This window comes from Chelonoidis abingdonii, chromosome 2 (assembly GCF_003597395.2).
Source record: "Chelonoidis abingdonii isolate Lonesome George chromosome 2, CheloAbing_2.0, whole genome shotgun sequence".
NCBI classification, from domain to species: Eukaryota; Metazoa; Chordata; order Testudines; family Testudinidae; genus Chelonoidis; species Chelonoidis abingdonii.
The window spans coordinates 10,105,616-10,133,265 of record NC_133770.1 but is presented as its reverse complement, the minus strand read 5'-3'; the positions used below and the strand labels follow the sequence as shown (position 1 = coordinate 10,133,265).

Here is a 27,650-nt window from a genome sequence, read left to right as displayed (position 1 = left end):
TGCAGATCTGCTTCGCACTTCCACCTAGGAGCCAGACCTGTTTTCTGCCATTCCAGGCCACAGCAAGTCCATGCTGGCTGAGCCAACCAGAGGTAAGTTCCATGCCCAATCTTCGTGCCCCAGCCCTGATCCCTCCTGCACTCTGAGCCCCCTCCCAACCAGAGCCCCTCCTGCCCGTAACCCAGATCCCTGACCCCTCTCTTGCACCCCAACCCCTTGCCTCGACCGAGCCCCTCCAATTCCTCTCCCACACCCCAACCCCTTGCCTCCAGCCCTAAGCCCCCCCCAGAGTCTGCACATCCCAGCCCAGGGCCGGAACCCTCCACACGCTCATCCCCAGCTCTGTTTGACGGTCATGGGCAGTCAATATTTTCTTCAACTGCGGTCCCCAGAAAAAAAAGTTTGAAAATCACTGCCCTAGAGCAAGATCTTTTTAAAAAGGACATCCAGTCTTGATTAAAATTGGCCAGTGATGGAGAAAAGGGCCCACCCAAAAACCCCCCCCCAATTTTGTAAAAATTATTCCAAGGTTAATTACTGTCACTGTTAAAATATCTATGTTATTTCCTGTCTGAATTTGTCAGCTTAACTTCAACCACTGGGTAGGGGTATAGCCTTCTCTGAGCAGATTGAGAGCTTCAATTATTTTTAAATGGCACTATACAGACTAATCAAGACCACCCCTTAACCTCCTTCTTGTTAAGCCAAATAGATTTGAGCTCCTAGGTCTATCACTATAAAAGCATGTTTCTAATCCTTCAGTCATTCTCATGGCTCTTCCTGAACCTCTTTCAATTTATCAAATATCCTCTTGAATTGGAAACACAGTATTCCCCCAATGCATATTGAGAGGTAAAATAACCTCTCTATCCTACTCGAGAGTCCGCGGTAAGCATCAAGGATCACGTTCCAATCTTGGCACATAGCTATATTGGAGCTCCGTCAGTTATTTCTCCACCATGACTCCTAGATCTTATGTCAGGGTTACTGCCTTCTCAGGATAGAGTCCCCATCCATAAGCATGGTGCATGCTTGTCCTAGATGTGTACATTTAGCCATATAGCTGTATTAAAATGCATAATTTGCTTGAGCGCAGTTTACCAAACAATCCAGATCCACTCTGCTCAGGGACCGGTACTTTTCATTATTCCCTCCCCCAATTTTTCATCTGTGTATACTTAGAAGTAGCATTTTGTGTTCTCTTCCAGGATGATAAAAATGTTAAATAGTGTGGGAACCATAACCATCCCCGTGGATCTCCACCAGAAACACGCTCAAAAGATGATGATTCCAGTTCATACTAAATAACATCAGCTTACTCCAGCCAAGTCCCAATATGTTTTTAAATTTTTTTCTCACCCCGTATTCAGTATATGTCTATTTCATATTTGTAAATGTTATCCATACACCCTTGCGATTCTCAATATTACATAATACAACTAAGCAGCAAAAGTTATTAATTCATACATATTAGGCCTGATCTGCATAGTAGTGTTTTTACTGTAACTACCATTTATGACACCCAAGCTCCCGGGAACATCACTTAGAACCATTCCTGCTCCAAGCAAAACAGTGGTGCTGTTTGAATACAGCATACAAGCCTTCTAACTAGTCAGTTTCTTTTGCTTCTTGTGTGTCCAGACCCTGTAATGCTACTCAGCTTTTGATGATATGTCGCCTGCCTTAAGTTGAAAACCTGTTTGATAAATTAGACATGAAAAGGTTCAATTGATAAGTCGCAGCGGGCAGATCTGGCTGCACGATAGGCATCAGGCTAGCCAGTCTTCGCTATTCTCTAGAAAAATCAGGATAGTGCTTCTTGTCATTTCCTGTGGCGCTGGATGTGCTACACTGCCATTGTATGCTATCTAAATGTAGAGATGAAAAGAATGTGGAAGTCACAAAGAATAATAGCATTCGAAATGTGCTCCCTAACCAGCCTGCTGCCCCGCTCTACATAGTATTGTAACCCTGAACAAGAGCATGACATGAAGGAAAACTTGTGTCGGCCTCCAAGAATTTACAGTCACTGAGAGTATGCACCTATATGGTAAAAACAAATGGAAGGCTGCAAGCGTGAGGGGTTTTTTTGTTTGTTTTGTTTTGATTTAATTATGAAAATCATCGGAAAGTAGGGCCTATCTTTGTGTATTAGTTTGTAACAGTGACCTAGAAAATGGGTCCTGCTCTGCTGGGCTTCTGCGTCGCTACCATGGACACAACAATACACTCAGCATTTCCCGTGGTTGCCATTGCAACAGTGGGCTAGAATTTAATCCATGATTACAACTGGTTAAATAAGAATATCCCCAGGGAGAATCGGGCCATTACCACCAAGTAGAAAATATAATTCAAGAGACTTGCATGTGGTAAGCCTATCGGAAAGAGCAATAATGGCCCAGGAAATTATAAATTGTACTGCCTATACCCATGCAAAAAGTTTCTAAGTGTTTTCTATATACTTCATCACTATAGCCACTATATGCTTTGCATGTAGCAGCCAAGCGTACATTTGTGCAAAATCTATTTCATTTGTAAATTGCCAGGTGCTAGCTGATGCTGAGATGCAAGGTGGATTGGAAAAAATACCAACAGAGAAAGCCACAGAGTTTCAGCATTTCACTTGCACTGCAAAAACTCAAATGGAGTTTCCATTTAATCAAGCACCTTCATTGGCCATCATGGAGTGCGTCATGAAAACTACACAAAGCACCAAAGGGCTGAGGAACTCTGCCAGTAACAAACACTGTCAGACATAGAGCTAGTCTGAGGAATCTGGACGTTTTCACCAGGTTCTCCTTTCACTCTGACCAGTTCTCACATGCAGAGTTCTCCTCTCAGGCTAGGAACCTTAGCCAGAGTCACAATTAAGGCTCCTTCCCAAGGTGTTTTCTCAAGCTTCGAATTGCTAGGAAGCATTCAGAGCCCATAGAAATAGACATGTCAGTATCTGAAGCATCCTAAACAGGATTATAGGAGCCGTATCTATCACACGTCCTGCTATCAGACCAAAGCTTTGTTCTGCCAAGTCAGCTCACTTCCCTGGGGTATCGTCTGGGCTTTCTCAGGGAATCCAGGAAAGCTGTCTTTCACCGGAGGTTGTCTGCTTTAATTGGCCTTTCTTAAACAGAACATAATCAAAACCTTGCAGAGTCTTCCCTCAAGTCTGTGCAAGCAAGGTAGTCCCTTTCCCACGCTGTCTTTAACTTCGCAGTAACAAACTCTTGTCTCTTACCTCTGAACTCAGCAATAAAGGGCTCCAGTCTCCCTTCCTCGCCTTTTGTTTTTTCTAAAGAGTTCCTCTGGAATAGATCCCAGGAGCATTCCATTGGAGCTCCACCTCTGACCTTCAGCTTTCTGCAGTTGTTGCAGTTTTTCTGGTCTCCCATTCTTGGTGCCTTCTCTTTTACAAGGATCACGCTTAATTAAAGTGCTGACGCTCAGGTGCAGCAGGTGGGCTAATCAGCAGCTCCAGGCTACGCTGATCTATTCATTTACTGTATTTTTCCCAAGGTTCGTGTTTCAGAGGAAAAGAGCTCTCTCCCTCAATGTTGGATGGGCAATCAGAGGCAAGTCGTTTATCCAGCCCAGAGAATTCTCTAGTTGAATCTCTGGATGCTCATTCCATGGTATCAGTTGGTCCTATACCGCCGTAGACAGGGTAGGAAACCCACTAGTGCAGCATTTCTTTGAGATTACGAGCTGACATTGTAAGGCAAGCTATCTGGACCTCCATCCGTTTACAAAGTATATCCCCGGCTCAGGCTCCTCAGCCGAATGCACCAGTGGGATCGTATGTTACAGTCAGCCTATATCAACCTTCTGTTTATGTGCTTACGTTGCCCATGTGTGGAAATCAGCATAGGGAGCAAGACTCAAAGAAGAAATGGCGGTTACGTTACCTGTACTGGAGTTCTTTGAGATGTGGAATCCCGTGTGTTTTCCACTACCTGCTTCCATCCCGCTCTGCTCAGATGCCTTAATTGTTTGTGGTGAGAGATGTTGCCACACCACCTTTTATGCTCTCAGCTTGGAATTACCGAAGGAAATTGCCACAGTTGCAGACCAATGGACATTGCTTGCTACAATTTCCGTCTTAGGCACCATGGAGTTATATGTACCCCAGGCATAGAAATACGATATTCTCAAAGACCTCCAGGTAAGGTAAGTTACAGGAAGTAAGTAACCTCCTGTATTTTTCCATTTCAAAATTCCTATCACACAAATGGAGGCTGTTGTCCACCTGTTGCAATATTTAGTATGTCAGAATGCAGTTTTTTTGAGTGTAAGCAATTTAAGACTTGAGGCTGAAGAATAATTTTTAACTATCAGTTGGACCCGTCTCACATTTCAGACCCTATTCTGGCAAGAGGTCGGTTGCATTCAAAGGACTTTTCATGGAGTTAAGGTACTATTCAGTGTGCTGCTGCAACTGCTCGCCTATTCCATTTGTGTGTCTACTAGTTCCGTGTGCTCCTGTTTGTCGGTCTCCACAAGTTTTTCCTCCTCTAAAGTGTAAGCTCCGCTCTAGCAGGAACTGTTTTCTTGGTATAAGTTTGTACAGCACCACACAAAGGGAACTCTGGCCTCTAGATGCTACCACATACAAAGAATAAATATATGTAAGGGTTGGAAGTTTGTGATCCTAGTCATGTGGAAACCCTGCTTCTTGGTTTGTTACCGCAGGCTGATACATTAGAGTTATCTTGTAAAAATATGAATAAATTAATGACCAATGAGTTGCATGTCTTACGAACAGCGAAGAAGTTGGGAGGAGACAACTCCCCACTAAGCCACTTTCTCAGTCTTTTCTCCTTGAGCATGCAGTGCCTATTTGTCAAAAGTCTGGCAGAGCGTTTTTTATATGAATATAAGCCCACAGAGCATGAGGCTATTACGCTCCTGAACAAATTAATTCTCATCACTGTGATCAGAAGCTCATTTTTCTGAACATGACAGAATGAGACTTTGTGCTGCGAGGACAGTCACTGACCCAGCCAATACGCTTCTATTTTGCTACATTTGAAATCTTACTTGAGTCGAATAAGGTTTTTGCAACAGGTGTTATCCATATCAGGCCATTACCCAGCTTCTGATAAGCCTTATCAATGAGCTTTATTGCCCACTGATTTTTTTCCATCCACCACATGCCTTGGGCATTTATTCCATGTATAAATGGTTGACCTTCTGTCCCATGACCAACATACCCTTGTTGAAATCCAATTCTGCTATGTTTACTGGGCCAGGAATTAAAGCCAGTCTTTAACCAGTACACCAGTGTGTTACCAACTTTAACAGTGCATCACCTACACAAACAGAGGCAGTTGGTGGGAAACTGAAACTGCTGTTTACGCGGTGCTGCGAGACCGTAAACTGGACAGGGATGAGAAGAGAGGCATCATATTGACCAGGAAGCCTGTTTACATTGCAGGGCAATGCCCGCAGGCTTAGGATAAAGTGAGGGACTGCCCAGACTGCTGAGATGAGGAGGCAGTGTTGGCAAGAAGCTGGGTGCGGGAGCAGGAGGGAATGCAGGCTCTCAGTCACTCTGGGACAGATAGGATTCCCAATATTCTACTCCACCCGGAGCAATTGTAGTAGTAGCCTCTCCCACTAGACCGGTCCCCTCACAGAAACCAGGGGTTGCCCGGACCACCAGAGGCCACTCCATCTGGAAAAAGAGACCTGTTCAGTTTCCTACACAAGAACCTTCATTTTGCACCACCCCACTAACCAGCTACGGCCTTGTGGGAGACTTTGGGCTGACCCTTTTTATTTCTGCACCCAGCGTGCAGGATTTGGATTATTTGTGGGTGAGGAAGTTTACCTATGCTCTGTGATCGGCAATCGTTCGTTCTGTTACCCTTATTTTCTAGGGCTGGTAAATGAAAAGTGTCACTCTTTTCGCAATGCAAATAGGGGTTTCAGCCCAACAACTTGTTTCAGCTGCAAAACTGCTGACATGTTTTGCTAAGAGTTTGACAAAAACTATTTTTTGTTGTTTGTTTTTCATCAACATGCTTCTGTGGAAAAAAATTTTCCAAACAGCCTCAGTTCCTTTCTCCCATTTGGGCTTTTCTTTTCTTTGGGAATCCCATCCTTTCTAGAAATAAACTGTTCATTTTCCTTACAATCTGCGTCCCTGATTCCATATTAAATATAGGTCGTTTCTTTATATCATTAGGGCTATAGATGATGTTGATTCACCCAGCCACTATTGTAGCAGCTCAGGCACACTAAGATCTGTTTAGCTCCAGCAACTAGCAAACTCCAAGACCAGTACCCTGTCATCAGCCCAAGAAGTACATGAACACCCATATGGTCCTAAAGTGGACGCAACCAGTGCCTTTGGAGGCAGAAATAAGTGGAATTCTAACACTTGGCAAAGGTACTCTGCGGCAGCTAGTTATGTTACAGCTGCTTCAGGAGGACCAACCGTGATGGGGCTGCATTGCGCTGATGCTTTACTAACACCCAAAGAGGAAACAGTCCTCTGCTTACAATCAAAAAAGGCAAGAAGCACACCAGGGAAAAAGTGGCTACATCGTACAAAGCAGAGTCCTCAGGATAACAAGGCATGTGTCTTTTTGAGGAGCAACAAAGACAAGCAGCGTAAAAGGCAAGAGAGAGGCAAACAATCACAACATGGCATTTTGTATCACTAGTTATATAGAGACAGGTTTCTATCCATTAGTGCTACTTTCCTAAAGTAATTTGCTTGTTCAAAGACACAATGCAAAACGAATCGGCACAATGTCCAGACTCCCCTCCCAAGTATTGACTTCAGCAGTGTTGCTGAGCCAAAAGGGCCATCTTTTGTTCATTTGCAAGCTCCCGTCCCCATCGCCATACTGCACGCTAACTGATGTGGTCCTGAGTGACGGCCAGATTATTGTCGTGAGAAAAGCTTGTTTGATATCACAGAAAATACAAGGAAAAAAGAAGGTACTTGTGGCACCTTAGAGACTAACAATGTTTGCATACTTTCGGTGGCTACAGCCCACTCTGGATGCATAGAATGGAACATATAGTGAGGAGAATAAGACATACAGAGAGCAGAAAGGGGGAGTTGTCTACAACTTGCAGAGAGGGCCAATTAAGTAAAACAATCTTTTTCATGCTCTGTGTATGTGTGTTTGATATGTGTGTGTATATATATATATATGTCTGCTCCACTGTATTTCCATTGTAGCATCGAGAAGTAGCTGTAGCCCACAAAAGCCTTCAGCTTAATAAATTTGTCTAGCTTATGGTATCACAGTTTTAGCAGGTAGCCACAACGTCCTCTTATTTTCTTGTGCAGATTACCAGGCGCGGGGGGGGGAGGGGGGTGGGGCGGGGGAGGAAGGGGGGGGGGGGGGTGGGGGGGGGGGGTGCGGGGTGGGGGGAGGGGGGGGGAGCGGTGGGGAGGGGGGCGGGGTGGCGGGAGGCGGGGGGGGGGGGAAGAGGGAGGGCGGGGGTCGGCTGGGGGAGACGGGGGGAGGAGGCGGGTGAGGCGGCCGGCGGGTGTGCGGGTTCGAGGACGGTGGAGGAAGGGAGGGGTGGCGGGGGGATGGAGATGGGCAGTCGGCGGGGTAGACGCTAATGGGCGATTATCGGGTTAACTTCTAACAAAAAATGGTGCTCAACCAAACAACTGTCTCCTACCTCTGCACCTCTTCCCTGCATACTCGATTATTTATTGGACATTAAACAATCTGGCCTTTCATTCAGCTCCATTAGAGTCCACTTAGCTGCCATCACAACGTTTCATGGTACAGTTGACAATACCTCGGTCTTCGCTCAAGCGTTTCCTGAAGGGACTCCAAACCCTATATCCAGACATTAAGCCACCTACCCCTCCATGGGATCTTCACCTAGTATTGTCCTGTTTAACTCATCAACCCTTTGAGCCCTTAGCCACCTGGTCCCTTTTGCACCTCTCGATGAAAACAGCCTTTTTGGTGGCCATTACCTCCACCAGATTGGCAGGCGAGATAGCAGCCCTTATGGCAGATCCACCATATACGCTCTTCTTCAAGGACAAAGTTACTCTACGCCTACACCCAAAATTCCTTCCAAAAGTTCATGCTTCATTTCACGTCAATGAACCAATACACCTACCAACTTTCTTTCCGAAACCATATGCAAACTCCTTCGAAGCCACTGTGCACACACTTGATGTCCGCAGGGCCTTATCCTTTTATTTGGACAGAACCAAACCCTTAACTCTCCTAGACTCTTTGTTTCCATCGCAGAGCATTCCAAAGGCGTGGCTATCTCTGCCCAGAGACTTTCGAACTGGATCCCTGATTGCATACAACTCTGCTATCAGATAAAGAACATTACACTTCCAGCATTGATCAGAACACATTCCACTAGATCTGTATCTACTTCTGTAGTCTTCTTACGTAAAGTACCCTTGTCTGACATTTGTAGGGCGGCCACTTGGTCCTCCCAGCACACATTCGTTAAACACTATGCCCTTACTCAAGGCCCTCTCTCTGACACTCGATTATGCAGGGCAGTATTATCTACTGCATTTCTGCCAGATCCGAACTCCCTACCTCCTTGAGATACACTGCTTCGAAGTCACCTAGAGTGGAGCACCCACAGGGACATCTCTCTCGAAGGAGAGGAGGTTACTCACCTTGTGCAGTAACTGACGTTCTTCGAGATGAGTGTCCCTGTGGGTGCTCCACTCCCATCCTTCTCCCCTCTACTTCAGAGTTCGAGTAGCCTCCGTTGTAGAGAAGGAACTGAGGGAACCGGCCGCTCATGCTCACTAGAGGTATACTCAGAGCGGGAGCCAGGCTCTGAGCATGCGTGGCCGCTACGAGTACTGCTGCAAAAATCTCCAATCAAGGTGCAGGGGCGCACCGAACCCTAGAGTGGAGCACCCACAGGGACACTCACCTCGAAGAACGTCAGTTACTGCACAAGGTGAGTAACCTCCTCTTCTCTCACTTGAAAAAGAGCACACCCATATCCTGTTAACATTGCTTACATTTATTTTTGTGAACTGCCATGCTGAACTTGAACACTAATTTCTTTCCCAGTATTTGAGAGGTAGAGCTTTAAATATAGTCCTTGGTACTGCACAAACTATAGACCCTTCAGGATACCTGAGCTGTTAACATTAATTTCATGACTAGATTTATGTTAACAGAATTTTTTTCCCTTAAATCTTCGGAGGAGAATGTGTAAGGACCAAACTTTACTGGGTATCCTATCATTTGTAAAAATTATATCCAAAGCATCACTGGAAATTTGTATAGGCCAAGATTTGACCTTTTTCAAAATTGTTAAAAAATGGAGGTAGGCCTACAGATTCTAAATATTTTCCCATCCATCCATCCCCTTCCTCTACCACAACCAATTCTCCACAACTTAATTGAGCTTAACCAAAACCACTTGCCATTTTAGTGACAGTACACCAAAATAAGATATGCAGACTTCCTCAATGCTTTGCGAAACACTTGTGCAAAGTTCATTCTTGCTGGTGGCATGTAAAAACAATTTCATTGACAAATAAACTAAAGACAGTCAGCGTAGGTTTCTGAATTACCCACAATAAGCTACAATAATAAGCTTGCAAAATTGAAAAAGGACAAAATTGATTTTGTGAATTTAAACTGAGTCTCTTTAAATTTTGAATGAAATATAACATTTCATTTTTTTTTAATGGTGCAAATGTTTAAAATTGTGAAGAGTTATGGATTGAGAGACTACAGATGGGTAGACAATATAGCAAAAAATATTTCACATGCTACTGACTGCAAGAAGAAAGATGGAGGGATTTTTGAATTGGAGGGAAAGTCTTTCTTAGCTGACTGCTGATTCAGCAACTTCCTTCTGTCTTCTTATGAAGATTAGCAGAGATTTGTTGAATCTTCCTGGCTTAGTTGGGAAAGTGAACACGAAGTGTGAGAGAGAGGAGAAACACTCTATCTTGAAGCTTCACTTTCAAAGGGTTAGAACAAAGAGACTTTGGTCTTGTTGCCTGAAGGACAGCTTACAGTATTCCTGCAGGAGGAGAGATGGGCAGGATGACATTCCCTTTTGTGAAGGTTTTCCTTTAGTTGATTAGGTGTTGTCCTAGAAGATAGTGGACATTCTCTACAAGTATGAAGATGAATGATAGAGCAAACTGCTGTGGTTTCTACGAGAAGAGGTGGACATTGGGAATGAGTCTGAGTGTCTTGATATTGATTTTAACATGTAACTTGTGGGTTGCTCATCTAAGATGTTTTAGTCAAAAAAAAAAAATTCAGATGACTGTGGACAATCCTTGTTCATCTTTCTCTTTGTCCTAGAAGGAACCAATGACACGAAGTCACAATATTGCAAGCTAAAATTTATTTTAAAGTAGGTCTGTCAAGTGATAAAAAAAAAATTAATCACAATTAATCACACAATTAAACAATAGAATACCATTTATTTTAAATCATTTTGGATGTTTGCTACATTTTCAAATATATTAATTTCAGTTACAATACAGAATACAAAGTGTACAGTGCTCACTTTATATTTATTTTTAATTACAAATATCTGTGCTGTAAAAAAAAAACCAAAAAAAACCAAAAACGTTTCAGTTCACCTCATACAAGTACTGTAGTACAATCTCTTTATCATGAAAGTTGAACTTACAAATGTAGAATTATGTAAACAAAAGAAAAGTTTTATTTTTGAATATAGTGTGAAACTTTAGAGCTTACAAGTCCACTCAGTCCTACTTCTTGGTCAGCCAATCACTCAGACAAACAATGTTGATTACAATTTGCAGGAGATAATGCTGCCTGCTTCATGTTTACAATGTCACCTGAAAGTGAGAGCAGGTGTTCGCATGGCACTGTTGTAGCTGGTGTTGCAAGATATTTACATGCTAGATGTGCTAAAGATTCATATGTCCCTTCATGCTTCAGCCACCATTCCAGAGGACATGTGTCCATGCTGATGATGGGTTTTGCTTGATAATGGTCCAAAATAGTGCGAACTGATGCATGCTCATTTTCATCATCTGAGTCATATGACAACAGCAGAAGGTTGATTTTTTTGGTGATGGTAGTGGTTTCGGTTCTGTAGTTTCCACATCAGAGTGTTGCTCTTTTAAGACATCTGAAAGCATGCTGCACACTTTCATGATAAAGAGATTGCACTTGGGTACTTGTATGAGGTGAATTGAAAAATACTAATTCTTTTATTTATAATTTTTACAGTGCATATAGTTGTAATAAAAAATAATATGAAATGAGCACTGTGTACTTTGTATTCTGTGTTGTAATTGAAATCAATATTGAAAATGTAGAAAAACATCCAAAAATATGTAATACATTTCCATTGGTATTCTATTGTTATAAGTGCTATTAATTGCAATTAACTCAAAAATTAATTGCAGTGAGTTCACTGCGGATGACAGCCCTATTTTAAAGTAACTACAAAAACATGGTTTAATTTGTGTAACAGTTCTATTCATAGGGGCAAATAGCCACATATTTACTTACTAAAATTTCTTTTTAAAACACTTATTTGTTCATATGACAAGCTTTTCATCTTGTTCATGTACTATGATTTGTTTATGGAAATATTAAAAAACCCTCCTGTATTATGTATAATTGAAATGTTATAAAGTGGTACATTTTTGTTTTTTAGGACAGAGAGATGTAAATTAGAGATCTGCATAGTTCACTTGGTAGAAACTGAAGAATTTTAGCACACCAATCCTTACTCTGATTTAAAAAAATATTATACTTCAGGTTAATCATTTCATTGATATTTCATTCATTTAATATGTATGGTCTGAACACTTACTTGATGTAATTGCACTTTTAAGTGTCCTATTTCTTTTCAGTTGTGGCTAATCGGGAAATAAGGGAGCTGATGATGGTTTTTAGTTTACACTCTGCTCTTTTGGAGAATAATGTTTCTATAATCGTCTTGTCTTAAGTTTTAGAGAAAAAGAGGAAAGCGTCTACTCATTCAGAAGCTTCAGATTCCTCCTCTAGCTCATCATCCTCTTCAGAATCTTCATCTGAAAGTGAAGTTGAAAATGAGAAAAGTAGAAGAAGAAAGCGCAAGAGAAGAACTAAAATTAAACAATCAAGAAAGCGAAGAAGGGAAGAGAGAAAGAAAGAGGAGCCAAGGTGCAAACGGATATCAAACCAAAGAGGGTGACTAATCTGTTAAGAATCCCAAAGAAACCATGTTAATTATATAGGTGCTTTATGGAAAACATTATTAAGGTGTATTTAATTCTGGAAGCTTGATTTTGTTCATGCTTTAAAATTACTCAGGTTCACTGTAGATTTAATTAAAGATTCTTTACTAAATTATTATAGAGAAACTATTAATAGCTTAGGTAATAAACTGCATCTCTGCATACTGAAAGGCCATTTGGGACATAATGTGTTTACGTACTTTGGGAAGGAGAAACTAATGCATGGAGACAAGATTTAATTATTTGGGATAATTTTTAAAGTAGAGGAAAATTTCCTGTACTGTTAAGGATGCTCACATTGAACTGTGATATTTATTTTTAATTGTGGTTTCCTATATTTTAGAATATTAAGATACCTGTTGACACTGTAATAAGTTAACTGATGCTCCAAGAAGGAAGTATAACTTTTTGTCTGTTAAATGTGAAAGGAGCCTTGTTCCTCTAGTTCTTTGATAGCTTGAATTGTAAATGTTGGCATAAAATTAAATGAGTTAACAATGTAATAATGTTATATATGTCACTTAAGGTTATTTTTTTGAAATCAGTTTTGATAATTTGTGCCTCTTTCAGCCTAGGTTTAGATAATAGATATGCTTTGTAAATTGCTTTCTCTCTCCCCCCTCCAGCAGCCATTCTGACAAGAGTGATGTAAATGAGAGAAAATCAGTTGACTTGAGCACAAAAAGGGACAAACCTGTGGTTCGCCCTGAAGAAATTCCGCCAGTGCCTGAAAATAGATTTTTGCTGAGAAGAGATGTGCCTGTTGTCAAAGTAGAATCGGAGTCGTAAGCAGCAGATTTAACCTTTTTTGTTACCCTAAAGTATTAACTTAATGAGGATGTTCTTTCCATTAATAAAGGATTTTCTGTTCTGACTCTTGGAGGGCCGCCCAGTGGTGAAAGTAAGGTTCTTAACATTAAGTAACTTAGCTGCTTGTAACATTCTCCACTGGAATTTCCACGTCAGCCTGTGTCTCTAATCTCATCAGATCGAATCTTATGTAATAACTAGGCTGTCGATTAATCGCAGTTAACTCACACGATTAACTGATAAAAAAAATTGTGATAAACAATAGAATACCAATTGAAATGTATTAAATATTTTTGGATGTTTTTCTACATTTTCAAATATATTGATTTCTATTACAACACAGAATACCTTTACCGTTGCTCACTTTATAATATTATTTTTTATTACAAATTTTGCGCTGTAAAATTTTTAAAAAATGTATTTATTCAGTTCTCCTCATAAAGTATTGTAGTGCATGTCTCTTTATTTCGTGAAGTGACTTACAAATGTAAGATTCTTTGTTACATAACTACATCAAAAAACAAAACAATGGGTAAAACTTTAGGAGCCTACAAGTCGATCAGTCCCTACTTTTTGTTTAGCCAATCGCTAAGACAACACGTTTGTTTACATTAAGGCGGTTAACTGCTGCCTGCATTCTTATTTACATGTTCACCTGAAAGTCAGAGAGCAGGCGTTTTTGCATGGCACTTTTTTAAGCGGGTGTTGCGAGTATTAGGTGCCAGATATGGTAAACAGTCATATGCCCCTCATGCTCAGCCACCATTCCAGGGGACATGCTTTCCCATGCTGATCATGCTGGTTAAAAAAAAAAAAATGTGCTAATTAAATTTGTGACTGAACTCCTTGGGGACAATTGTTATCTCCTGTTCTGTTTTACCCGATTTCTGCCATATATTTCATATTTATCGGCAGTCTGGATAATGACCCAAACACGTTTGTTTTAAGACACACTTTCAGAGCAGATTTGCAAAATGGCCAAAGAAGGTACCAATGTAGAGATTTCTAAGAGCATAGTTACATTCTTACACGCAAGGGTTTAAGAATCTTTGAAGTGCCTCCATATTGAGAGGACAAGTGTGGAACATGCTTTCAGAAGTCTTAAAGAGACAACTACAGAACTTGCAACAGCAAAAAAGAAAATTCAACCTTTTGCTGGATAGCATGTTGTCTCAGATGCTGAATGAACATGTCAGTCTTGCACTGCTTTGGCTTATTACTTGAGTAGAACCCATCATCAGCATGGACGCATGTCCCCTGGAATCGTGGTTGAAGCATGAAGGGACATATAAATCTTTAGCGCATCTGGCACGTAAATATTTTGCGACGCCGGCTACAACAGTGCCCTGCGAATGCCTGTTGTTACTTTCAGGTGACGTAAACAAGAAGCAGGCAGCATTATCTCCTGCAAACTGTAACCAAACTCGTTTGTCTGAGTGATTGGCTGAAGTGGACTGAGTGGACTTGTAGGCTCTAAAGTTTTATACTGTTTTATTTTTGAATGCAGTTTTTTTCGGAAACAATTCTACATTTGTAAATTCAGCTTTCATAATGGAGATTGTACTACAGAGCTTGTACTAGGTAAATTGAAAAATGCCATTTCTTTTGTTTTTTACAGTGTAAATATTTGTAATAAAAATATAAAGTGTACACCTCGTATTCTGTGTTGTAATTGAAATAAATATATTTGAAAATGTAGAAAACATCCAAATTATTTAAATAAATGGTATTCTATTATTAACAGCACAATTAATCACGTGATTAATCTAGATTAATTTTTTTAATTGCTTGACAGCCCTAGTAATAACTTCACATTGTGCCACTCATCTTGAGGGATCCCAAATGTGTTACAAACCTAACTAGAAATATAAACAGTACAAATAGATTACTTCGTCCATTGCTTCTGTATGAAACCCCAGGATAAAATGCAGTAATTGTTTAGCAGTGCTTAGCAATATAACAGAGTAGTTTAAGAGGGAAAATGAAATATTGCCTTTCCAATTTAAACTGTAAGAGCAATTTGATTTCAGTCTTGTGATCAGTTGGAATTTGGTCAAGACCCTGATGTTAATATGCTTCTCCCTATTTTCCAAAAAAGCTATCTTTCTAGAGAGACCAAACAATCAGGAGTTTGTAAAATAGTTTCAAATTAAATAGAATAGAAATATTATGCAAAGTTTGAATGCTTTTTCCTATAGCATACTCTGTGTAATGAGCTGAATGGCTTAATATGCAATACTGGTCAATCATCTACAGAGCCTGTTTACATTCAAACAATATTCATGAATGTAATAAAGTTGACAGTATCAGATAAATCCCTGCATGAAATGATAAATCATTTCTTCAGGCTTTGACAACTACTCATTTCTACTGAGCATACTCAAGTGTATTTACAGGAATGTTAAATTGCCTTTCATTGCTAAAAATCATTATAACTTGTCAATTATCCATAGGTGGCAATCTAGTGATGCCCCTTAGGGCTTGTGTACATGAATGTTTAGTTTATGGCAAGCTGGGATGTAGTTCTGTCCCATGCTAGCTTGCTGCATGGTAAGGGTCAGTGTGGACTGTCCCGATGTGCACTTACAGTTCTCTAGTGTGCATTGTCAGGATTCACGTGGACCCTGGTGTGTGGCAGGTCTAGCGTGGGTTAGATTTACACCCCTGTTTGCTGTGAACTAAACATCTGTGTAGACAAGCCCTTAAAGTAATATATTTGTGGATGCGGGAATCCGGGCATTACTCAGTGCACATATGGTTAGCAGACAGGTGATAAAAATGACTGTGTCCTAGAAAAAGGGTTCACTATTCTAACAGATCATTTCCCAAGTTCATTAATAAGTCATTATTTACCGTAGATAGTCTAATCTTGTTAGCTGGGTGAAAATTAATATGGTAGTGATCCACCTTTCATAGGGAAGCTATGTGTTCACTTATTTTTTCTTTTTCTCATAATATCGTTTTCTCAGTACACTGACTTTCAGTGTTTCTATTTGTTTTATTGGACCTCTTGGTAAATATTCTTTGCATTATTAGCTTAATGATGTATGAGGAACAAATTCATATTTTTATTACTATGTTACATTATACCCATTTTTTCTTCTTATTTTAGGAAACTTCTTGATGTTGCACCAGTTTTGACTGACCAGAAGCCGTCAGTCTCTAAATCTGGAAGAAAAATTAAAGGAAGAGGAACAATAGTACGTATATATTTCTCTCACCCCTTCCCCTACCCACCCCCTCTTCCCAGAGTTTTAAATTACTCATATGGTTTGCATGTGATTTTTATTGTAACTGAGGTTGAAAGACCATAGCTTACTTGGTTGGTGTGTCAAAATGTTGCAGCAAAATTAAAACTGTATTTGTTAAATCATCACATTTTTCTACCCTTCACACTAAAAACAGGCTTACCTATTAGATTGATGGGGAAAGCAGGATGTTTGCCCCTTAGTCGTGAGTGGGTATCAAAATCACTTAAGGATGAAATACTTAAAGGGCAAATAATATCCACTAAATTCATCTCCCATTGATGCAGCACGATGTAGACATTGCAGTAAGTCGACCTAGGCTATGTCAACTCCAGCTGCTTTATTCATGTAGCTGGAGTAGCATAACGTAGGTTGACTTACTGCAGTAGTATAGATGAGGCCTAAATGATCACTATGGTCTCTTGTGGCCTTAAAATCTATGAATTTATGGATAAGACTCTTGACTTTGCTGATGTTATTGAGACCAGCTGAATGATACTTTTGCCTCAGTTCTTCTTCGGGTGCTTCCTCGAATCCATTCCAGTTAGGTGTGCGCGCGCCACGTGCATGTTCGTCGGAAGATTTTTACCCTAGCAACACTCGGTGGGTCGGCTGGGCGCCCCCAGGAGTGGCGCCACCATGGCGCCGGATATATACCCCTGCCGACCCAACCGCCCCTCAGTTCCTTCTGACCACCCATGTCGGTCATTGGAACAGTGGAGTGGCGTGGAGTGACCTCCCCCTCGTAGCTACTCGTAGTTCTCTAGTTAGTTTGTTGTGTATATAGTTCAAAGTTATATAGTTATAGTTAATTTTTATTGTTCATAGTTAGTGTATAGTTAAGAGGAGTTCGGGGATTAGCCCCTTCCCCGCACCCGGTGCCGGGGCCCATGCCCGGTTCACCGGGTTTCAAACCATGCTCGGCCTGTCATAAGCCGATGCCGACAAGAGGTCCACATGACTCATGCCTTAAGTGCCTCGGGGAATCTCACCTGACAGATAAGTGTCAGATTTGCAAGGCTTTTAAGCCGAGAACAAAAAAGGAGCAGGACTTTCGGCTAAAGCAGCCCCTCATGGAGGCGGCTCTTACCCCTCTGCCACTGAGTGCTGGTCAGTCAGTGAGCAGAAGCACCTCCTCGGCACTGGACCACGCCGGTACTGCCAAGGCCTCTCGGCACCGGCTGTCACCGGCACGGAAGTCGACTCAGCACCACTCCCTCTCCCTGAGGTCAAGAAGGCCTAAGGCTCCTACTGCTTCTGTGCTACCTGCACCGCAGGCAGAGAGCTCGTCTAAGTCGGATCACTGGCACCAACGACGTCAGCACCGTCGATTCCGGTCCCACGAGAGCCGTCGAGTCCGGAGCCTGACAGCTCCCCGGCATGCGCCGTGGTTGAGCTTACTGTTCCCTTCACGCCAGAGACATTCTCAACGGCGAGGGATCTGATTGCCATGACAGAGTCGACGCTGCCTCAACCCCCAGCACCGTGATGCGGGTAATACAGTCTAACGGCAAGCCTGCCTTGATAAGACCATCCTCTGTCGGCACAGCAGAGCGGCACCGTTCATGATCACGGTCCCGCAGATTCTCCAGGTCCCGTCGGTGCTCCCGACGCCGATCGCAGTCCCGGTACTGTTCTCCTCCTCGGTACCGGTCGCACTCGTGGCACTCGTCGGTATTCCGTTCGCCGGCCCACTACTCTCGGCACTGTTCCAGTTCCCAGCACTGCTCCAGGCACCATGACTCCCGTAGCCGCTCCCGATGTCTAGCCTCGAGATCTCTGTCGACCTCCCGGCACTGCTCCGGTCGCAGGTCCCGATCTTGTTCCCGGTACCGGTACGCCTCTCGGTACCGGTCCCTGGTGCCAAGTAGGGCAAGGTCTGCTAGAGACAGAGACTCTGCCCAGGGCTTTTCAGCATCTCCATGGCCATCCAGACACGCATCAGTGTCCTCCCACGTGGACAGCTCTTATGCTTGAGACCACGATTCTGATGTGCCCACCAGAGTCTTCCAAGAGGCCTATTCCCAGGAGCAAGGACCCCATCAGTGGTCTTTCTAGACACCTTGGGCGTACCACCAGGCCCAAGGCATACCAGTAGTTCCGTCCCGCTGTGTCTCATCAGAGCACCGAGGCCAGAGGTGATGGTTAGCCATCCCCCTTCGACTGCTGCGGAGGACGCCCCAGTTCACCCACCAGACTCCCAGGTTCCTCTGGAGCAGGAGATCGCCCAAGAGCAACAGGCCACCCAGGACCCGCTCATCGCCGGCATCTCCTCTTCCTCTTCTCCAGATGAGGCGGTGGCAGGAACATCCTCCTCGGGCCCTCCTCCAATCGACCTGAGAGCCCATCAGGACCTCCTAAGGAGGGTAGCACTCAAAGCTCAGTGTGAACCCCAGGGGAGGATGGTCACTGGAGGTATGAGACCCAGTAGTGACATTTTATCAGCGGATGCCCCCCCCACTAGATGGCTAGTAGCTTACGCTTCAGACTCCAGGCACTAGAGTCATATGGGAACAGCATTCGGACAATCGGCTACCTAGCGATGATGGCCAGTCTACGTCTCGGTCAGCTCCGTGCGACGCTGCCGCCTAGGTGGCGATGCCGCAGCAGTAGACGACGGCAGGCCGTGTTGCCCTGACCCCGGGCGCGATTGCCACCTGATGGCAACTCATTAATCGGTGCCCTCTTAAAGGGCTAGGGTGAGCGTGTGTTTACTGTGACCGGTCCATCGCGATCGCCCCACGTCTGCCCGGCGGGACCGGCACGCAGTCTCCTGACCGGGGTGTCCAGGTGCCGGAACGCCGCGGGGCTCCCTGACCGGGATGCCTGGCTGTTCCGCGGGCCGCCTCGCTCGAGCCGTAGCTCGCATGCCCCAGGGTATTGGGCTGCCGCCGGCTTGACTCACTCTACCCGGAGGAGGCAGCCCTAACTTGGGCCCGAAGGCGTGCGCCAGAAGTGCTCGCGTGCGGCAGGCTCAGACTACTGCAGCGGAACCGCGTGGCCAACTTTAAAGACATATGGGCGCGGCCCGCCCGCCTTCCTTTGGCACCCCCCAAGCATACTTGGCACTCTCAGAAAAGGTAAGCCGCCGGTACGTCTTCGCTAAATGGTTTGCACCCGCCCTTGGGTTGTACGAGGGCCCGATATGGGAAATGTTGGTTTGGGCCCTCGGGTTAGGCCCCTGGTGGATGCCTACTCGGTGTCTCGCCAAGTCCCCTGGATGTTTGGGAGGCTCCTGGAAAATGATTTTGGGCGTACTCGCAGCGGGCCCTCAGCTCCCATGGGGTGAGGGCCCTGGTATGGGTATATTGTAGGGCCCCCAGGCAGTTGAGGACTAGTGCATAGGAAATGGATCAACAGGCGCGTTTTTTCGCGTTCCTGGATTTTGGGGCCGCCCTGGGAAATCGCGAGTTTTGGAGTACCTAGTGCGTTAGGAGACTGGAAATGGGGTTGGGCCCCAGTGATTAGGGTTCCCTGCATGATTGGGACTGGCCCCGGTATTTTAGTGAAGGTCATTCAAGAGAATGCGCTGAGTGTGAGTTGGGGGCTCCTGAGTTAGGTGGGGCTGCGTGGAGATGGGATTTTGAAGTCCCCAGGGGTTAGGGCGTGGTTAAGTGTTCTCTGGTAAAACATGGAGGATATTCGGGTGCCCCTCAAGACTCCCGGCCAAGAGTTCGCTGTCCCGGGTCTTGGTGTGAGGGGCACCGTAAGGGAGATGGGCGGTTTTGGTGTCCCTGTGTGTTCGGAAGGAAAAGTAGCACGTGGGTGCCTATGCGTAGTTCAGGGCTGCCCAGGGGTTGAGGGAGCACGGGGAGATTGGATTTAGGGCCCCTGGGGTTTAGTTTGGGCCCCTGGAAATGCGCGGTATGGTGCGCCCCGGATATAGGGGCTACTGGAAATGGGGATTGTGGGAGCCTTGGTTAGTATGGTCCCTGGAAAGATGAGCTTCTGGGCCCGAAGTCAGAGGGGCCCTGGAAATGGTGTTTTGGCTCCCCTGCGACTTAGGAGCCGTCCCTGGCATTGGTTTTGAACCCAAGGGGTTAGGGGTCCCTGGATGGATGAGACTTCGGCGCCCCTGGTGTATGCGGGCTCTGGTAAATGGGGGTTTTGGCCCCTGGTTAGAGCGCCTGGAAATGGAGTTTCGAAAGTCGATTGCTCTGTTAGGCGCATCTCATGCGCTTCAGCGTTTTCAAACCTCAGGGGCCGCCTAATGGTATAGAACCCTGGATGGGGTACTTTTCAGGAGTGCCCTGTGGCTTAGGGGCCCATGATATGGAGATTCGAGGGCCCAGGGGTTAGGGGCACCTGGAATAGGGTTACTGGGGCCGTGGGTTAGGGGCTCCTGGAAATTGGGGCTTTGGGGCCCCTGGGGTTTGGGACCTTGGAAATTTGTCATTGTTTTGGTCCTCGGAGTATATATTTCACGAATTTGCCCACTGAGGAAAATGGGATTTTGGGACATCCGGGGTTTAGAGGGCCTGGATATTGAGATTTGGGCGCCTCTCTGGCTCTCATAGGGGCCATGAATGTTGCTTCATTGTGGCAGTGGGTGTTTAAGAGGACTCTGGCTGGCTTTGGATATGTGGGTTTTGCGTGCCACTGCGGGTTAGGGGCCCTGAAATGGGGTTTGGGGCCCTGGTTGTCAGGGGCCCTCGGAAATGGCTTTTGGCGGTCCCAGGGGTTAGGGGACCTGGATATGCGGATTTCGAGACACCAAGGGTTAGGGGATATCTCGGGAAACAGGGTTCTGGGGCCCGTTTGGGTTAGGGGCCCCTGGAATTGTGGGTTTGGCCTCTGGGGTTGGGGCCCTGGATATTTGTGGTTTTGCGCTGCGCCCGAAAGTTAGGTGACGCCTGAAACTTGGTTTCGTGCGGGCCTCCTGGGGGCTCTGCCAAAGCTAGGTGTTACGGCCCCTGACAATGGGGGTTGCCAGGGTTAGGCACCCCTCTAGGAAGTGGGGAGTTGGGCGTCCCCTAGGGTTACCGTCCCTTGACTGAAACTCGGAGGTTTTGGGGTCTGAACCCAGTCGGCCCCCTTGAGAAAGTCGTGGTCTTTGGTCTACTCGCAGGCGCCCAGGGGATTGGCGCGGTACGCCCCCTGGATAGTTGGCTGATTTGGGGCCCTGGGGGTTAGGGACAGGGAAAAGGGTTTTTGGGGCCCTGGGGTTAGGGCCCTTGGGAAAATCGGGGTTTTGTGTCCCTTGGTGTTGGGGACCGCCAAATCCCCATGTTCCAGGGGCCCCCAACCCCTGGAGCTCCAAATCCCAATTTCCTAGAGCCCTAGAGCAGGGTCCCCACAAAACCCCATTCCAGCCCTACCCTAGTGTGTTAGGGACCCAAACCCCAATTCCAGCTGTCTTCCTAAACCACCGATCGGGGCCCACCCCAGGCTTCCATGGTGCAGTAACCCTAGCTCGGGACCCAAACCCCCATTGTGTCTACGCGGCACCTACCTTCTGGGGCTCCAAATCTCCTTTCATTAGATGGCCACATTACTAGCTCCACAGGGGCCAATAATGACCACATGTATACTCAAGGGGACCCTAACTCTGGAGGCCCCAACCCCAATTTCCTAGGTGGCCCTTGTAACCCAGGGCCCCGACATCCATATCCAGGGGCCCCTAACCCCTTAGTGATGCCAGAGAAAACCCCTTTCTACCGTCCCACCCTGGCGGCCCCACCCCATTTCCAGGGGCTTCTTAAGCTGGGGGGAGCCCAAAATCCCATCCAGCGCCCCCTAACCGCACCAGGAGGGCAAAACCTTCATCTCCAAGGGCCGCCAAAACTCTGGGTCGTCCATCCACATATCCAGGTGCGCTCCGCCACAACCAGTGGGCCCGCAAAACCCAATTTCCGGCCTCAGACCCGCAGATTGCCCTAAAGGCTGCACGGTCCCCACCATACGACATTCTATTTCGGTGGGACTCCCCTAACCCAATAGGACCATTGGTACCCAATCCCCCTCTCGCCCCTAACACAGGATGCGCACGACAACGGCTACACTTTAGAAAGGCAGGACTTCTTTACTCTGGGGGCTTAGACATAGAACCGTCGCGATTTTCCAGTGGGCCCCTAAACCTAGAGCGGACCAAAACCTTTGATTTTCCAGGGGGCCCCTAACTCAGGGGAACCCAAGCATCGGAGCTCTGGTCCGGGCTAATAAAACCTAGGGACCAAACTCATTTCCAGGGGCCCTTAAACCCGGGTTCCCAAAAAACCCATTTTCCAGGGAGGCACTAACCCCAGGGCCAATACCCATTTCCAGGAGCCCCTAAAACTTAGGGGCCAAATCATTTCCAGGGACCCTAAACCTAGAGACCCAAAAACCCTTTCCAGGGGCCCCTAACCTCAGGGGAGCCATAAACCCCATTTTACAAGGGCCCCTAAACGTGGTAGGGGCCCAAAACGCTTCAGATCTCTCCGGGGCCCTCAAAGCCCTAGGTGCCCAACCCCATTTCAGGGATCCGCCTCTCCGTCACCTTCTCAACTAAAAGCGTTGCATGCTCCAAAACCCATCTCTCCCTGAGGCCTCTCCCTAACTCTACGCCGGCCCCAAGAAGCCCATTTTACTAGGCCCCTAACCAAAGTGTGTGCCCCAACCCCCCATTTTCAGGGGCCCCCTAAACCTAGGGGAACCAAAACCCCGATTTCAGGGCCCCTAACGGACAAGTGGCAGGAACACCATTCAGGGCTCGTAAGTCCCAGGGCACCAAAACCCCAATTTCCAGGGGGTCGTAAGCCTAGCGTCAGTGGCACCTCAAAACCCCATTTCCAGGGGCCCCTAACACTGGGGTCCCACAAAAACCTCCCTAAGTTATGTCGACGGGGTCCTAAAACTGAGATGCCCCAAACCCATTTCCAGGGCCCTAAGTAGTGGCCCAAAACGCACCCCCATTTCCAGGAGCACCAAAACCCTTAGTGCCCCGAACTCTATTTCGAGGCCTACACCAGGGGGCCCCAAAACCCCATTTCAGTGGCCCTAACCTCAGGGGCCCCAAAACCCATGTTTTGGCTGGGCCCCTAGACGTATGAAGGGCCCAACCCCATTTTTTTGGGCCCCCTAAACCTAGCATCCGAGGGGCCTCCGAGACACAAGTCACTCAGCATGTGGGCATCGTCAAGGACCTATTCACACGTCTAGGCCTGATGATCAATATAGAAAATTCCACTCTGGTTCCCACACAGAGGTTAGACTTCATAGGAGCTATCCTGGACTCCGATCTAGCCAGAGCCTGCTTACCACAGCCGCGGTTTCAGGCGATGGCAACAATCATCCGAGGTCTACAGAATTTCCCGACGACCTCGGCTTGCACTTGTCTCAGTCTCCTGGGTCGCATGGCTGCCTGCATGTTTATAACCAAACACGCCTCCGTCCTCTCCAAGTTTGGCTCAACTCGGTATACCGCTCGGGCAGGGACCCAATAGACACGATAGTCACCATTCCCTCGAGCACCCTAGGCTCCCTAGAATGGTGGCTAACTCCCTCCCTGGGGTGTGCAGGGATGCCGTTCCATTCACCCCAGCCCTCAATGTCCCTGAGAACGGACGCGTCATCTCTCAGCTGGGATGCTCACCTCAGTCACCTTCGTACTCAAGGCCTTTGGTTTTCTTAGGAGCTGGCATTACACATAAATGTCCAAGAACTGAGAGCAGTCTGCTTGGCGTGCCAGGCGTTCCAGCAACAGTTGCGAAGCCGTTGTGTCTCTGTGTTTACAGACAATACAACGGCCATGTACTGCATAAACAAATGGGGAGGGACACGGTCTTCCCCGCTTTGTCAGGATGCCATCCAACTGTGGGACTTTTTCATAGCCCACTTGAAAGATCTGGTAGCGTCCTTTCTCCCAGGCGTTCGGAACACCCTGGCGGATCGACTCAGCAGGTCTTTCCTGTCTCACGAGTGGTCGATCCGCCCCGATGTTATGCATTCTGTTTTCCAGAAGTGGGGATTTCCCCACGTAGACCTGTTTGCTTCCCGTGAGAACAGGAAATGCCAGATGTTCTGCTCCTTCCAAGGTCTCTCCCCGGGATCGATTTCGGACGCTTTCCTGATGCCATAGAAGAGCCAGCTCCTTTATGCCTTCCCACCATTCCCACTGGTTCACAAGGTCCTGCTGAAACTCCGCAGGGTCAGAGCGTGCATCATCATGATCGCTCCAGCGTGGCCCAAGCAGCACTGGTACACCATGTTGCTCGACCTGTCGATAGCCAACCCGATTACCCTGCCACTCCACCCAGACCTCATAACTCAGGACCATGGCAGGCTTCGCCACCCGGACCTGCAGGCTCTTCTCACGGCATGGCGGCTGTGTGGCTAAACCAGTCAGAGTTACGTTGCTCTGAATCAGTATGACAAGTTCCCCTGGGTAGCAGGAAGCCTTTCACCCGCTCAGCGTACCTGGCCAAGTGGAAGCGTTTCTCTTGCTGGTGCAAAACGCTTAATCTTACTCCAACTGAGGTCTCAATCCCCTCTATTTTGAACTACCTCTGGTCTCTCAAACAGCAGGGCCTAGCAGTATCATCACTGAGGGTACACTTGGCAGCCATCTCTACCTTCCACCTAGGCGAAGGTGGTCGTTCCGTGTTCTCACATCCTATGGTTTTGAGGTTCCTCAAGGGCTTGGAGCGCTTATACCCTTAAGTACGCCACCCAGCCCTGACCTGGGACCTCAACCTGGTTTTAACCAGACTTATGTCTCCCCCATTGGAGCTGTTAGCAACCTGCTCACTGCTATACCTGTCTTGGAAGACAGCTTTCCTCATAGCCATTACATCGGCCAGACGAGTCTCCGAACTTAGGGCTCTTCGGTGGATCTGCCATACACTGTTTTCCACAAAGACAAGGTGCAGTTGCAACCACACCCGGCTTTCCTCCCTAAGGTGGTTTCGGCCTTTCATGTTAACCAGGACATCTTTCTCGTGGCCATCTTCCCGAAGCCACACTCAACGCAACGGGAGCAACAATTGCACTCACTGAACGTCCGTAGAGCGCTCACATTTTATATTGAGCAGACAAAACCGTTTTGTAAAAAGCCCCAACTTTTTGTCACGGTAGCAGATAGAATGAAAGGCCTAACTGTTTCCTCTCAGAGGATCTCATCTTGGTTGACAGCCTGCATCCTCACTTGTTATGATTTGGCTCATATTTCCGCAAGCCACACCACCGCGCATTCTACCAGGGCTCAGGCTTCATCTGCCACCTTCCTGGCTCATGTACCTATCCAGGAGATATGTCACGCAGCTACCTGCTCCTCGGTCCACACCTTTGCTTCGCATTATACTCTGGTTCAACAGTCCAGAGATGATGCAGCCTTTGGCTCAGCAGTTTTACATTCTGCCACATCTCACTCCGACCCCACCGCCTGCGTAAGGCTTGGGAATCATCTAACTGGAATGGATATGAGCAAGCACTCGAAGAAGAAAAGACAGTTACTCACCTTTGTAACTGTTCTTTGAGATGTGTTGCTCATATCCATTCCAAACCCACCCTCCTTCCCCACTGTCGGAGTAGCTGACAAGAAGGAACTGAGGGGTGGTTGGGTCCGCAGGAGTATATATCCGGCGCCATGGCGGCGCCACTCCACAGGGCACCCCGCTGACCCACCGACTGTTGCTAGGGTAAAAATCTTCCAACTAATGTGCACGTGGCGCACGCACACCTAACTGGAATGGATATGAGCAACACATCTCGAAGAGCAACAGTTACAAAGGTGAGTAACCGTCTTTTCTCTCCTATTTGGTATTTGTTTTCCTTTTTGCCCTTTGTTTAAGCCTGCTTTTGTACTCTTCCAGCGATACCACACACCACCTCAATCACGATCCTGTTCTGAATCTGATGATGATGAGAGCAGTGAAACCCCTCCTCATTGGAAAGAGGAGATGCAGAGGTTAAGAACATACAGACCACCCAGTGGGGAGAAGTGGAGTAAAGGAGATAAGTAAGATCTTTACTACAAATTTTAAACTGTTATATATGTTACTTGTCTTCATGTTCAGAATATTAAAAATAGAAAAGACCTGTTCCATAACTTTTCTCTATTGTTACGGTCTCTCTTGGAAGCACAGTGAAAATGAAATATATCACTCTTGTAAACAGTCCTTATACAGTTTTAAATGTTTCAACAGAAGCTGCTCTATCAAGAAATTCTAGTGACTTGGTGACTGTGGTGTGAATCTTGTTATACGATCAGAGTATATGTATAGTTTTGTTCAGTTTTCTGCATTTATGTATCTGATGGTTCTTCAAGTGCTTGCTCATATCGATTCCAATTAGGCGTGCACGCGCTGCGTGCACTATTGTCGGAAGATTTTTACCCTAGCAACACTCGGTGGGAGTGGAGTGGTGCCTTTACGGTGCCAGATATATGCCCTGGCCGACCCAGCGCCCCTTCAGTTCTGTCTTACCACCCGTGACGGTCGTTGGAACTGTGGAGCGAAGCTTAGCTGATCCCCACCCTCCCTAGCATTCACTTTAGTACACGTTAATAGTTTTTGATTAGTTGGTTATAGTTATTAATAGTTGTGAATTACTTAGTATAGTTAGAGTTAGTTTAATTAGGGGGGGTCTTCTCCCCTATCCCAGTGCCCATGCCTGGGTCTCTGGGCTTCAAACCCTACTCGGTTTGCCAGAGGCCGATGCCAACGGGAGACCGCCACAACTCTTGCCTAAGGTGTCTAAGGGAAGCCCACCAAGCAGACAAATACTGCAATTGCAAAGCCTTCAAGCCGAGGTCCAGGAAGGAGTGGGACTTTAGACTGAAACAGCACTTTATGGAGCCCGCACTTAGGCCAGTCCCTTCCTCCACACACCAAGACTCAGCACCGTCGTCCTTGGTGTGGAGTGCCCCAGCGGCACTGACAGGTCCGGCACCGCGTTCTGACTCTACCAAAGACTCGTGGCGCCGGATCTCCCCGGCACCTCCACCACCATGGTGCAGGTCTCTCATATCCGAGCTGGAAGAAGCAGCAGCCCAAGCAGGTGCCAGCCACATCTGGTTTGTCGGTGCGACAGACGCCAACGCTTCCCACACCACAGTTGGAGCCACATCCATTGCCGGAGTGCATAGGACAAATATCAGCTCCTGCACCGTCGACTCTAGCGCTGCAAGGGCCATCTAATCCAGTGCACATAAGCTCCCCGGGGCACACCGCGGTTGAGTTGTGACTACCCGCCACACCGGAGACCTTTTCAACAGTGTGGGACTTGATCGCGCTCACAGAGCCAACTCCTCTGCAACTGGCAGCACTTCCGGCATGGTGCTGTATTGATCTGACGCAATGTGGCTGTTCTTATGCCCTTATGAGTTATGCTAGCATCTTTGGCATGGGTCTCTTCTTCTGCATTCTACCAACCCCAACCCTTGCTTTGTTTGGAGCCTAAAGTCTCTTGTATCCAGG

General features: G+C 46.4%; 1 protein-coding gene across 8 annotated transcripts in view; it reads left to right on the top strand.

Moving 5' to 3' along the window:
• The window catches only part of NKTR (natural killer cell triggering receptor), a 112,519-nt gene that overhangs the window by 69,431 nt on the left and 15,438 nt on the right, over positions 1–27,650 (top strand). For 4 of the 8 annotated variants that reach the window (XM_032772469.2, XM_032772450.2, XM_032772501.2 and 1 more), the window contains 4 exons: positions 11,927–12,149; positions 12,823–12,981; positions 16,119–16,206; positions 26,046–26,191. In XM_032772469.2, the coding sequence (XP_032628360.1) occupies positions 11,927–12,149; positions 12,823–12,981; positions 16,119–16,206; positions 26,046–26,191 (616 nt within the window). The remainder of the gene's footprint in view (positions 1–11,926; positions 12,150–12,822; positions 12,982–16,118; positions 16,207–26,045; positions 26,192–27,650) is intronic. The other 4 variants (XM_032772476.2, XM_032772459.2, XM_032772492.2 and 1 more) reach the window with 3 other exon arrangements.